A 15,122-nucleotide genomic window follows, 5' to 3' on the forward strand; every position below is an offset into this window, starting at 1 on the left:
ATTTTATTATCGACTTCTATGAATAGTTACATAGAGCTATGATTGAACGTTGAAAATTCCCCGAAGGAGCTCATTCATATGAACCATTAGGAAAATGATTTTCAACTTCTTACACCTTTTTTCTTAGTTAGAAATCTACCTGTGAGATGTTGTGAACCATCAACTATGGGATACAAGTCATCTTCATGTATCTCTTGACTTTTCAATAACTAATTGCCTGTGGACTCTTCTAGGATCTGAATCCTGGTCTCCTCTATTAGCACTCCTTCTATGACTATTATCCTTTTGACTCTCTAATATTTTGGGTATGTTGTTGCATTTCAACTGTTTCCTGTTTTCTTTTTCTTGACTTCATATTATATGGTATGTTCCTTCATCCTCATAGAAACTCTACACTTTTTGGGCTGGTCAACATTAGGATTTCTAGAAGGAATATTTGAGAGTTTTCTTGATGGGAGATATCAAAATTCAAACCTGCATATGAATATGATTCATAGATTGAACAGCAGCAAATACACACACACACACACACAACTTCTGAACTTAAGAGCACACATGAGATGACATTAGATGCATATCTTACACCAATATATGCTAGTGTCTTAACTTTAGCTCAATGAGAACTTGCAAGCATCGTCTGAGATCGCTTCTCATAGCGAAACCCATTGTTCATCGAGTCATCAGCAGACCAAATGAATATACCATGAAGCTTTCCTTGCCTCTTCAAGCTATTGCAGGCACTGAAAAATCCCCCTTCTGGTCTCAATCCACCACTGGTATTGTCAGTAGCAAAGCTCGCCAAAACCTTACCCCCTTTATAATTAGTGCTTTGCGTCTCAAAATAGCTCAAAAACTGAGAAACCGTCGTCCCTGAATCATAGGCATAGAACTGAAAGTTGACATAGTCGATGACATGCGCATATTTCCTCCACAACGCTAAGTAATGGCTCTGCACTTGATCATCATCAAATGGAGCTATTGAGGCAAATGAGATAACACCATTATTCTTTAAAGTAGTCAATAACTGACCAATACACTCTGCAAATGTCTCTGGATCAGTTTTGAAATGTTCATAGTCGATGTCAATACCATCCAAATTGTACTGTTTGATGATCTTTGTTAGCGATGATACTGCATTATTGACCCAAGAATCAACAGAGGAAGGATTGAAGTATGCATAGCCATTGCCAACGCTATCACCGCCAAGGCTAAGTGCAACCTTGACATTGTTGTGCGTACTTTTGATGGTGGAAACACTGGAGGGGGTAAGATTGTCTGTGTCCCAAAAAATATTGAAGTCACCGTTGGTTGGAGAGGGATCAGAGATTGTGTAGTCAATGGCAAAGGAGAGAATGAAGTGGACGTCAATGTGAGGGTTTATGGGGACGTTGGAGAATTTGACGCCGTTGAATTCTGCGCCGATGTATTCTCGGAAGAGGGTGGATGTTGTAGGAGCTGAAAATGATGGTGAGGATAGTAACTGGACAAGCAAGAAGGAGAAGAGGATTTTTGAAGCCATTTGATGATTGAAAGTGTGTTTTGGTGAAGAAATAAGTAGGGATTTTGAGTGTATATATAGGGGTATTGGTTTGTTGATGGCAATAGATGGGACAAAGGAAGTAGTGAGCGTGTGGGCTTTGGTTAATTTTCCGGTGGTTAAGGGATTGATAGTGAAATTTTAGTTGGTTTCTTGCTTTTCGATGGGGATTTATGGATGAAATTTACCGGCACTGCTGGCATAATTCATCAGTGTCTTCTTCCATGACGGCAATTTTTTTTTCCTTTTGTGCAGTTCTTAATTGACTAATTCAAATAAATAATGGGTACAATTCTTGATATATAAGTGGATATGCATGAGGATATAAAACGAATATGAGAAAACTAGATAATATTAGAAAGTATATAGTTCATGTGATGCAAAAGAGTTCGGCAATATGTTCGTTATATTTGAAAAGCTAAGATTAGATATCTTGATCATCAAAATTAGCCTCAAATCCATTCATCTACAAATTAAAACTATTGTAGCAGTGTGACCAATATGTATTCGAATATTTCGGATATGGATCCAGATATCTCACTACAAAAACATATCTGTAATCATATTCTATCGGTTATATATTTGAGTTAACATATCCATATCGTAATGGATACAGTTACAAATATTTCCTCGGATATGAATATGGTCTAGCACCCTAAATAAAAGTCATAAACCCCATATAGACCACCATCTGATCAAGCTCCTTGAACGATTAAAGTTGTTAGTACACTGCAAGCAAGCATAATAGCCTTGAACAGGTAAGCCAGATTATTTCTCAATCCAAAGAACAACATTATCCCTAGCCAGTAGCCACTAACTTAAGTATCAACTTAATTTACCCTTAGAACGCGACGACGCTTATCAGTAGCGCTCCTTAACCTCTCTCTTCTTCAACTTAACCATCAACCCATTCTTCGCTTGAATCACGATAGAAATCTTAGGCTCAACAACATGACCGTCAACCACCTGCACTCTGAAGTTGTACATGATCGCAGCCACCATCGATTTTATCTGAGTAAACGCCGTGCTCTTCCCCAAACAAGACCTCGGTCCTGAATGAAATGCGATGAACTTATACGATGGCTCATGCTTCAGTGTCCCCTTCTCTGTTATCCATCTCTCCGGCCTGAACTCCAAGCAATCCTTCCCCCAAATTCCCTTCATCCTTCCCATCGCATACATATGGAAAATAATCTTCGTCCTTGGGCGAACTTTATGTCCGCAAGGTAAAAGATCGGAATCCAAAGCTTCTTTATGATTAAAAGGGACCGAGGGATAAAGCCTTAGGGTTTCGCACAAGACGGCGTGGAGGTAGACCAATGTATCCGTCTCCTCAGCATCAAACACGGTCATATCTCCGTTCATGCTTGTGTCGCGTGGGCGAAGGCTAACAAGTTCTTCCAAGATCTTTCTTTCTACGTCTGGGCTGTTGGCGACTAGCCAGAACAGCCAGACAAGCGCCGCTCCTGTGGTGTCCTTTCCTGCTCCGAGGAATGTGAGAAGCGTGTCGCGAAGGAACTTGTCGTCTGAATGACCTATGTAAGATGCCAACAAATCAGTGAATTCTTCTTCGTTATCGATCTTTTGAGCACTCTCTCTTCTCTCTCGAATACATTGACCAATGAATTCGTCCACCACCATGATTGCCTCCGCCATCTTCTTCTCTTCCCCCAGATTCAGTCGCCGTAGAAGCTTCCACCAAGCCATAGGCACAGTGTGTCGATAGAGCAAAACCTCCTCGATGTGCTCCAAAGCCTTTGCAAACGGAATGCTTGGAAACTCGAAAGAAAGACAACCAGGATCAACACCAAGAACCAAAGCACAAGTCGTATCGAATGTGAATCTCATAAACACATCGCTCAGATCGACAACCTTGTCAATCTCCGCGATATGATTCAAAAGAGGAAGCACGACTCTCGTCACCTTAACTTTAGTACTCTCTCCTACATGCGACCGAAACCTTCTAGTACTCATAAAAGCGTGGGCCATCTTTCGTTGGTCGGTCCAAGAATCTCCATTGACATTGAAGATTCCATTTCCAAGAATATCGAAGATTTCTGAGAATTCTTGGCCTTTGGGGTAATTGGAGAAGTGAAGGTTGAACATGTGATTGGCGTTGTTTGGATCGCAAGTGAGGATGAAGTCCATGCCTAAGAGCCACGGGCCTTTGAACGAGAAGGTGTAGTCGGATTCTCTGAGGAGATCAGCAGAGAAATCGAGGAGGCGATGGTTGTTGGTGATAAGGGACGGAAACATGCCAAAGATTGGCCAGTTTATGACTACCTTGCCGCCCCTGCGAGTTGTGGAGTAGAGTAAGAGGAGGGAGAGGGTGATGAGTATTGAGAGGATTATGGGGTGACTTCGAAAGAAGAGGTAAGCTTGTTGAAGGATTGTAGGAAGACTTGGCTTCATGGTTTGTTTTTGGATTGAGAGAGATTGTGGGAGACCTGTCCAGTTTATAGGACTAATCACAGACCATGCATGCTCGATGGCGGGAAAATGGAAAGATTCAGATGATACTTTTACTCTTGTAGTGGAATTAATGCTCTATTTGCCAGGGGAGCGTGGAGTCCTATCATGTCTATATATTGACCTAACTCCTCACCGTCTCATCGACTCCTACCCTGGACCTGTGGAGCTACTGGGTGTTATTTTACACGAAAACTGTCTACAAACTGATTGGATCCGTACGACCATTGCAACTCTATAGTGTGAAAACGGCGAAGGAATTTGAGGAAAACGTGAAAAATAAGCAAGACATGCTCCACCAAATCCTGGTGGCAGAATCTGTCCCTGTTGACATGTGTGTGGTGTCTGCCACACTCAGGTGTGACAGAATCTGCCCTGTTTTCAGGGGCGTGGTGTCTGCCACCCCCGAGTGTGACAGACTCTTTTTTTAGAATCCCAATCTGTTTGGGATTGTGTTTGTTATAAATAGAGACACATTTTTAGGGTTTCTTTGGCTTTGATTGAGCTTTGATTAAACATTGATTGGGGGATATTTGGAGCACAGAAAATAGGTATTTTTTGAGCTATTGGTTAGAGTTTTATTTATGAGAGAATTAGAGATTTGTTGGTAAGATTAGTTGATTGTTTTGAGTGATTTGTAATCTCAGTTTGTACTTTTCTTCTCTATTAGTGAAAACCCCATCCCCTTCTTGCCCCGTGGACGTAGGCAACTTGCCGAACCATGTAAAATTTGTTTGTTTGTGTTTTTGTCATTATCTTGAATTGTTTAGCCTTCTATCTCGACGTTTGGTTTGGTTCCTCGAAGCAAAACAATTTGGCCGCCGAACACAACATATAGTTGATATGGAAACATGAATATGTTGTGGGTCCAGTCTAAGATAAGGCCCACGTGAGGTTCACATGAATTAAAACTCTATCTAGAAGTGGATTTGGATGATCTATTTGAAATAGGAATAGGTTTGGAGAATTCTATATATAAGAAACTATCGTGAACAGTAACATGCTACAATATTCGAGAGACAGAAAAATTCAGATTCCGGATAGCTCAGTTGTCCGATTGCAGTGATTCAAAAGCCGTTGTCTTCATAACAACAACACCGTCGAGGGTACGGTGCTGGTTTCTCCACGGGTGTTAGAAATTTTTGGTGAGACGAGTTTTAGGGTTTTGGTGCCCTAAAGGTAACACTGTATTTTTTTCTTGTAATTTATTCCTCAAGTTCAGGTGTAACTTGGAGGAATTGTACTCTTGATTCATAGTAAAATATTTCTATCTGGATTTCCCCGTGGACATAAGCACGATTTATCGAACCACGTTAAATCTTGGTGTTTGCTTGCTTGTGGTATTTTTATTGGTGTCGTTATTCGTTTAGTGTTTAATTTCGCAGATTAATCTCCATAAAATCCCTAACAAATGGTATCAGAGCCCTAGTCCGAGGTGTGCTTTGGGATGGAAAATATGGAGAGTTTTGGCACAATGATGAAATTGGATGGTTCTAATTGGCAAGTTTGGAAGTTCAAGATGGAAGATATTCTGTATTGTAAAGATTTACATAACCCTATTGAGGGAGATAATGCCAAGCCAGAAAAGATGACTGATAAAGAATTAGAGAAACAACATAGGAAAACAATCGGTTATATTCGGATGTGGATCGACGTTAGTGTGTTTCATCATGTATCGGGTGAGACTAATGTGAAGTCTCTTTGGAAAAAGCTTGAGGATTTCTACGAGCAAAAGACCGCAGGAAACAATGCGTTTATTATGAGGCGTTTGGTGAACTTGGAATTCAAAGAAGGAAGCAACATAGCACGCAATTTGAATGAGTTCAAGAGTTTGATTAATTGGTTAGCTACCATGAAGATGACTATTGATGATGAGGTACAGACTTTATTGCTATTAGGTTCTTTGCCAGACAGTTGGGAGACACTAGTTGTGACAGTCAACAACGCAACTCCAGATTGTGTGTTATCGATGAGTATGATTACTAGTAGTTTATTCAATAAGAAGACTCGGAGGAAGTCTACCAACACAGATAACTCACAGACACTTATCACGGAGAACAGGGATAGGAACAGGTACATGGACTAGTCCAGAGGTCGTGGCACATCCAAAGGCAGATCAGTCTAAAAGGAGATGTTGTTTTTATTATGGGAAGCCAGGTCATATTAAGAATAATTGTTAGGCATTGAAGAAAGAGCAAGCTGGGAACAAAGATGAAAAGAAAGATGAGAAGAAGAAAGTTGACAATAGCACTACAACTACTTTGTTTGATACCGATTTTATTCTTATTTGCAGGGAAGAAGACTATATGCATGTTACAAGTTAGAATTCAGAGTGGATAGTGGATACATGAGCTTCATGTCATGCTACTTCTAATCGAGACCTTTTCACGTCGTATAAAACAGGTGACTTTGGTAATGTAAAGATGGGCAATACCAGCTATTCGAAGATTGTGGGACTTGATGATATACACTTGCAGACAGATATCGGATGCACATTGATCTTCAAGAATGTGCGACATGTTCTTAATTTGCGGCTCAACTTGATTTTGGGTCTTACTTTGGACCGAATGGGATATGAAATTCAATTTGGTGGAGGAAAATGTAAAATTACCAAAGGCTCTCTTGTGGTGGCTAGAGGAAGCATATATTGCAATTTATATAGGACTGAAGCAAAGGCTTCATATGATTCTTTGAGCGTGGCTCAAGATAGTGACTCTCTCAGTTTGTGACATAGGAGGCTCGAGCACATGAGCGAGAAGGGGTTGCAGATATTGGCAAATAAGTCTCTCATTCCCTTTGTCAAAGGTTCGTCACTCGCCTCTTGTGATTATTGTTTGTTTGGAAAACAACGTAGAGTTTCTTTTAGTAAGCATTCTAAAATAAAAGATAATATCCTAGATTTGATCTGTTCTGATGTTTGTGGTCCTATTGATGTGGAGTTCTTGGGTGGCAAGAAGTATTTTGTCACATTTATGATGCAGCGCGAAAGATGTGGGTCTTCTTATTGAGGACAAAGCACCATGTGTTTTCAGTCTTCCAGCAGTTTCATGCCATGGTGGAGAGGTAGACAGGAAAGAAGTTGAAGTATTTGTGCATCGATAATGGAGGAGAGTATACTTCCATTGAGTTTAGAGATTATTACTTCAAGCATGATATTCGGTATCAGAGGACAAAGCCCAACACACCGCAACATAATAGAGTTATAGAGAGGTACAACATGACCATTGTGGAGAAAGTCAGGTGCATGTTGAAAATGACAAAGTTACGTAAGAGCTTCTGGGCTGAAGCTGTTCGCACTGCATGTTACATAATCAACAGATCTTTTTCAGTTCCTTTGGATTTTGATATTTCAGAGAGAGTTTGGTCTGGAAAAGATATTTCCTATTCTCATCTAAAGGTGTTTGGTTGAAGGCATTTGCATACATTCCAAAGGAGAAGAGACAGAAGCTTGATGTTGGTTATGAAAAAGATGAGTTCGACTACAAACTATGAGATCCAGAAAAGAGATGAATTATTAGACGAGCATATATGATTTTTCAGGAAAATCAGACTACTGTAGATTTTAGGAGAGCAGAGCAGTCACAGAGTGTTGCTAGTGGGATTCTAAATATGACACATCTTTCATCTTCAATACAGTTGCATCCTACAAATATAGAGCAGGAGCATAATGATGATGTTGATGATGACAGATAGATAAAAGAGCAGGGAGACGATAATCAGGACCACGAGCAGGAGGCTCCTCAGCAGGGGGAGCATCACCAGCAGCAAGAGTTTGCAGAGCCACAACTTTGGAGATCAGCTAGAGAATATCGACCATTCATGAGATATCCTCTTTCAGAGTATTCTTTGTTGACAAAAGAGGGGGAGCCGGAAAGCTTTCAGGAGGCACATACTCATAAATACAATGATAGATGGTTCCAGGCTATGAAGGAAGAGATAAAATCTCTTGAAAAGAACGATACTTATGAGTTGGTGGATTTACCAAAGGACAAAAAAGTTTTGAAGAACAAGTGGTGAAAGGCTTTGGTCAGAAAAAAGACATTGATTTTGATGAGATTTTTTCACCGATTGTGAAGATGGCGTCTATTAGAGTTATCTTGGGGTCAGCTAGTTTAGACCTCGAGATGAGCAGCTTGATGTGAAGATTACATTCCTTCATGGTGATTTGGAGAAGGAGATCTACATGGAGCAGCCGGAGGGTTTTGACGTGAAGGGAAAAGAACACATAGTTTGCAAATTGAAGAAGAGCCTCTATAGTTTGAAGCAGGCTCTCATACAGTGGTACAAGAAATTTGATTCTTTCATGTTGAGTCATGGCTACCAGAAAACAATTGCAGATTTGTGTGTATATTTTAGGAGAATTTTAAATTCTATCTTCATTATCCTTTTGTTTTATGTGGACGATATGTTGATTATTGGTCAGGATAGTCAGATAATCGGTGGGCTGAAGAATGAGTTATTTAAATTTTTTAACATGAAGGATTTGGGCTTGGCATAACGAATTCTTGATATGGATATTGCTTGTGACAGGAAAGCCAAGAAGTTGTGGTTATCACAGAAGAAATATGTTGAACGGTTACTTAAAAGATTCAACATAAAAGATGTTAAGTCAGTCAGTACTCCTCTTGCAGGTCATTTGAAGCTTAGCAAAAAGTTTTTCCCGACTACAGATGAGGAAAAAGAGTAAGATGGAGAATATTCCTTACTCTTTAGCTGTAGGGAGTTTGATGTATGCCATGGTTTGCACTCGGCCAAATATAGCTCATGCAATTAGCGTTGTGAGCAGATTTCTTTTTTATCCAGGGAAAGTTTATTGGGAAGGTGTAAAGTGGATCTTAAAATATTTGAAAGGTAGTTTCAGATTGTGTTTGAGTTTTGGAGGTTCGAAGGTAGTATTATATGGTTTTGCAGATGCGGATATGGCAGATGATCTCGAGCACAGGAAGTCTACCTCAGGTTGGTTGTTCACTTTTACAGGGGGAGCAGTATCTTGGTAGTCCAGGTTGCAGAAGTGTGCTGCTCTATTTACAACAGATACGAAATATATTGCAGCTGCAGAAGCCGATAAGGAGATGATTTGGTTGAGAAGATTTCTGCAGGAGTTAGGCTTGTAGCAGGACAATTATCAAATATTCATTGATAGTCAAAGTGCTCTTGATTTGAGCAAGAATTCTACATTCCACTCCAGGACGAAACACATTGATGTGAGATATCATTGGCTTAGAAAAGCTATTGAGAAAGAGGAGCTGAAGCTACAGAAGATTCACACAGTTAAAAATCCAGCAGATTTTTTAACGAAGACCGTTTTCAGAGAAAAGACCGAGTTGTGTCAGCGATTGGCCGGTATAAACTCCCGTTGAGGAGTTACAGATTTGCATACCCCTCGTTGGGCAGGAGGGGGAGATTGTTGTCGGTCCAGCCCAAGATAAGGTCCACATGAGGTCCACATAAATTAAAACTCTATCTAGAAATGGATTTGAACGATCTATTTAAAATAGAAATAGGTTTAGAGAATTCTATATATGAGAAACCTGTATTTTTTGGTACTACAGTGTTGGTTACAGTACTGTGAACAATACATGGTGCAGTAATCCGAGAGAGAAAAATCCAGATTTCGGATAGCTCGATTGTCCAATTGCAGTGATTCAAAAGCCGTTATCTTCAGAACGATGACGCCGTCGAGGGTATGATGTTGGTTTCTCTGCGGGTGTTGGAGATTTTTGATGAGACGGATTTTAGGGCTTTGATGCCTTAAAGGTAACACTGTATTTTTCTTGTGATTTAATCCTTAAGTTCAGGTATAACTTGGAGGGATTATACTCTTGATTCATAGTGAAATATTTCTTTCTTGATTGCCCCGTGGATGTAGGCACGATTTGCCGAACCACATAAATCTTGGTGTTTGCTTGCTTGCGGTATTTTCATTGATGCCGTTATTCATTTAGTATTTAATTCTGCAGATTAATCTCCATAAAATCCCTAACAGAATAAAAAATGTTGCTGGCACCTTATATATATATATGTATATATATAATATATATAATATATATATATATATATATATATATATATATATATATATATATATATATATAATATATATATATATAAAGAGAGAGAGAGAAGAGAGAGAGAGAGAGAGAGAGAGAGAGACATATGAGAAAAATGGAGAAACTTGGACCAAGTTGCTCCAAACAACTTGTAGGATGTGGCCTAATCTTGTCCCTACTACATTAGAGTTGGTTGAAGGGTGGTTGAGGCTCTATCTCGAGGTGTGATGTAGGGGCAAGATTAGGCCACATCACTACCAAGTTACTTAAGCAACTTAGTACCAAGGTTCTCCAATATTCTCATATATAATATATATATATATATATAATATATATATATATATATATATATATATATATATAATATAATAGTATATCTATAATATAGTGAGAGAGAGAGTAGATGATATTGTGAGATGGTGAGCACAAATCTTATCGTGAGCTAGACTAACCGAGTCATCAAATTTATGATCGGTACCATACATCTTGTTCAACACATCCTCAAATGTATATGGTAAAATTTTCACATAACTTAAAATCTTCTAGATTATTTATCAAACTATTGATATGTTGATTTTTCAAGCAGCTTAATAGACGTCCCTTCTACACATATCTAAAGCAATGGTTACAAATTTTTAAACAATATAATTTTTTCAACATGGCAATGCCAATCATTGTTTCGGGTAGCTTATTGGGCTAGCTCACGATAAGAATATAAGCTCACAATTTTATTTTATCATATATATGTGTCTTTGTGTGTGTGTAAAATGGCTGGCACTCTCACATTAAGACCAACCAAGATATGCGTAACTTCTAATAGTTTGATATCATCCGTCATGTGAGTCGCGTACTGTTGTAGTCTTCATCTTCTCGCTTTGTAGTTCACCTTCTTGATAATTAAAATAAATGAAATGAGACCCCTTTTTCCTATAAAAAAAATAAAAAGTGAAAATAAACAGAATACATGAAATGTAATTTTAGTTATATTAAGGGGGTGTTTGTTTCAAAAAATTTTTGGCATTTGGATGGGATTTCAAATTCTAGGATCAAAAAGTGGGTTTTTTTGGGTTTTAGAATTCCATAAAACTTATTTGTTTCAAAACAAATTTTAGAATATCAAATCTTTAAATAATAAAAAATATTATATTTAAGGTTTTGTGAAATCCTCTTTTTTGGGTGGGATGTGGGGTGAATTTCAAAAGTATTAGACAAATTAAGGATTTCAAATTCCAAAAAACTTGAAACAAACAAAAATATTACAAATTATAGTATTCAAAATCCCAAAATATTGTTGAAACAAACAAAGTTTTAGGAATCCCAACCCATAATAAATTACTTATGGATTTCAAATTCCATGATGAAATCCATATCCTAAAATTATAGGATTTGAAACAAACACCCCCTAATCATGAACCATAACTGTCTTTTATTATTCGATTATTAAATAAGTTACAAGTACTCTTACCATTCTCGAAGTTGTATTTGACAGCATTCCTTCCTCTGTTCTATCATATATTATTAGGGGGTGTTTGTTTCAATTTTTTTTTGGGATATAGGGTGGATTTCAAGTTTTGGGATGTAAAAAGTACTTTTTTTTGAGTTTTGGTATTCCTTAAACTTTGTTTGTTTCACTTTTTTTTTGGGATATTGAATCCCTAAATTATAAAAAAATAATATATTTTTAGGATTTGTGAAATCATCTCTTTTGTTTCAACTTCTTTTTGGAATATAAGGTGGATTACAAGTTTTTTGGGTTTTAGAATTCCATAAACCATGTTTGTTTCAAAACCAATTTTGGGATATTGAATCCCCAAATAATAAAAAACTATTATATTTTAGAATTTGTGAAATCCTACAATTGAGAGAGGATGTAGGTTGGATATTGATGTATTAATGCTTATAATATAAGATTAATATAAGATTAATATATTAAATATAATATTATAATAATATAATATTTAATATAATACATCTATTCCTCTATAATTATAGGAGGACCCAAGAATCCGTTACATGCCTTTATGTAAATGGTTGCAGTAATTTACATGTAGCCATTAATGTATTATTTTATTATTATATTATATTACTATTTATATATTATATAATTAAATAATATTATACTATAATATATATAATAATTTATTTAATATTATATATATAATATTATATATATATTATTAATAATTTTGTTAATATATAAATATGATATATACTAACAATTAATATATTATAATATATATTATTTTATATATAATATCTATATATATATATATATTTTATATATATTTTATATATTATATATAATATATATATTATATATTATATTTATTATATATTATATAATCATTATTATGTTATATCTAATATATTAATATATTATATACTTATATAATTTATTTAGCTATATATTAATTTTATATTATTTTATATATTTTATATATAAATATTTAATATTTTATATATATATATGATATATATTATTATTATTATATTATATATATTATTATAATTTAGTAATTTATATTATATTTTTAAATATTAATATATTATTTATTATATATATATATAAATCAATTATATAAATATATGACTATTATAACATATATTATATTATATAATATATATAATTTTATAGATATAGTAATATATTATATATATATATTTATATATAATTATATTATTTATATATATATATTATATTATATTATATATTATTATATTATAATATATATATATATATTATATTATATATTTATATTTATTATTTATTTCACTGTTATGCCTGTAGTAAATGCTGCAGTATTACTGTGTTATATACATATTATTATTACATATATTATTTTTATATAATATTATTATATTATATATAATAATCTATATTATATATTATATAATTTATTATTTATTATATATAACATATATATGATATATATACTAGGACATAATCTTGTTATGCTTCATGATGTAAATTGATGTTAGATTTTTATTTATATAATATTATATATATATTATTATTATATTATTATATATAGGACCAATATCATTTTCATGCATGATGTATCTGTGTATATATATTTATTTTAATATTATATATATATATATATAATTTATATATTATATATAATATATTAAATTATTTATAATATTAATCTAATTATTTAAAAAAAAAAAAAAAAAAAAAAAAAATTTTAATATATATGTATATTTTATATATTATATAAATTATATCTATAATATATAATATATGTATATATAATATTATATATATAATATATAATATATATAGGAGGACCCAATAATCACTGTTCATGCTGTAGTATTCCAAATCCCAAAATATTATATAATATTATAATAATATATGTTATTAAAATATTATATAATATTATAATATATAATTTATAGTATTCTAAATCCCAAAATATTGATGAAACAAACAAAATATTACAAATTTTGGTATTCCAAATTCCAAAATATTGATGAAACAAACAAAATTTTAGAGATCCCAAAACATGTAAAATTTTTTATGGATTTTAAATTCTATGGTAAAATCCATATCCATAAATTTTGGGATACAAAACAACCACCCCCATAAATGAATCATACCCGTCAAATATAATATGAAATGGTTACAATTAAGGATGTGGCCTCTCTGTCCTTCGAACTAGCGTGATTTCAAATACGTAGGTAGCTAGTTTATTGTTTCCTTGTTTTGCTCCTTCATTTTCTTCCCGTGACCAAAATGCGTGCAGGGAATTAACAACTATGGGTTTGAAAATGTTCATGCCTGATGCGAGGCGAGAGAACAGTTAGTGTCCCTTATGAGTAGCGTTCTCATGTTTCATGATGGGCCCTGTATATGGACGCCGTTTCCCTCTGTTCTATGCTAATATTAGTGCTCACAACGTAGTTCTCAATTCACGCTTGAACTCTTGTCTTGCAGGTTGATGTTTTGAATTCTCTTTAATAAAATTTAGGGAGTTTTCGAGAAACAAGAATTAAAATGCCTTAACCCAAATAGAGAATAGAACTGAAATTTACGCACATAGATGAGAGACTAACAGTGAAATCCTTTAAACTGTTTGGTTCTCAGTTCTATCTAAAGCACAATATCTAACTCTCGGACAGAACGATGTAAGTCTGGCTAACTCTTAAATTAGGGGAAGAGTGACTAAGATCTAATTTAAATGAAAAAAAAAAAGTTCGTGTATGGAGTTAAATTACTAAAGTCTAAAGCTGCCAGTCAAGACAAAAATGAAAAATGTCATAACAGAAAGAACTAGGAAAAAAGTGGCGATCTAGAATGCGCCTCCATACATTACACTGTGATTATAAGCTAAGATCAGAAACAGTTAATTAAGAGGGAGAATGACTTCAACAAAAGCAGCGATGAGTAGTGTAGAACGTGAACTCCATCTGGAGGCAAAAATATTCTGGTCCAACTTGCACGCGGATTTGGTGTTATATATCCGAGAGCGGGAGTACAATTTCTGTCGGAAAACGTTTGAGGCCATTAATTTGTTTACTGCTCTCAGATTCGCTCTCCAAATGATAGAGCCCGCACACATGAAGTACGAACTGGGCCCAAACAAAGACAGCTTATTTTGGAAGAGGTCATTTTCCTATTCTTTAAGAAATGCTTTTGCAGGTGTTTATGGAAAAATATATGGATTTGGATTCTTTTTGTCAAAAAATAGTGAAGAAAATATCAAATGTTTTATTAGCTAATGATTGTGATTCAAAATAAAACCGCGATTAGAGTTCCATGACCCAAACAACCTAGCAACGGATATAGATTTCTGAACTATAAATAATTCATATTTCAGAAAAATACCATCGACAAAAACTTTGTGATGGTTGTTAAACTTTCGTATGCGTTGGGTGTTCAGCTCCATACTTTGTTATGTTCAACTAGGCAGCTTATGATTAGTATAGGCTTTATATGATTTGACTAACAGGTAACGACGAGGTCCACTCCCTAGTTTTAAATACGAAGCGTTTGATGTTTACGTACTACCACTAGTTTGACTGTTTATACCAATATTTTATTTTAATGATATGAGCAGGGC

The 15,122-nt window shown here is 34.9% G+C and overlaps 2 protein-coding genes across 2 annotated transcripts; both read right to left on the minus strand.

The window, feature by feature from the left end:
- On the minus strand, positions 481-1,628 carry LOC109832086 (chitinase 2-like). Its single transcript, XM_020399530.1, has one exon. It carries the CDS (start codon positions 1,517-1,519, stop codon positions 614-616), a length of 906 nt encoding a protein of 301 aa, XP_020255119.1. The 5' UTR covers positions 1,520-1,628; the 3' UTR covers positions 481-613.
- On the minus strand, positions 2,029-4,049 carry LOC109833020 (alkane hydroxylase MAH1-like). The gene has a single exon (XM_020400547.1). It carries the CDS (start codon positions 3,947-3,949, stop codon positions 2,399-2,401), a length of 1,551 nt encoding a protein of 516 aa, XP_020256136.1. The 5' UTR covers positions 3,950-4,049; the 3' UTR covers positions 2,029-2,398.

Source organism: Asparagus officinalis, chromosome 3 (assembly GCF_001876935.1).
Source record: "Asparagus officinalis chromosome 3, Aspof.V1, whole genome shotgun sequence".
NCBI lineage: Eukaryota > Viridiplantae > Streptophyta > Magnoliopsida > Asparagales > Asparagaceae > Asparagus > Asparagus officinalis.

Excerpts from the sequence above, each read along its gene's own strand:
- LOC109832086 (XM_020399530.1), bottom strand. The coding sequence starts at position 1,519 with ATGGCTTCAAAAATCCTCTTCTCCTTCTTGCTTGTCCAGTTACTATCC.
- LOC109833020 (XM_020400547.1), bottom strand. The coding sequence starts at position 3,949 with ATGAAGCCAAGTCTTCCTACAATCCTTCAACAAGCTTACCTCTTCTTT.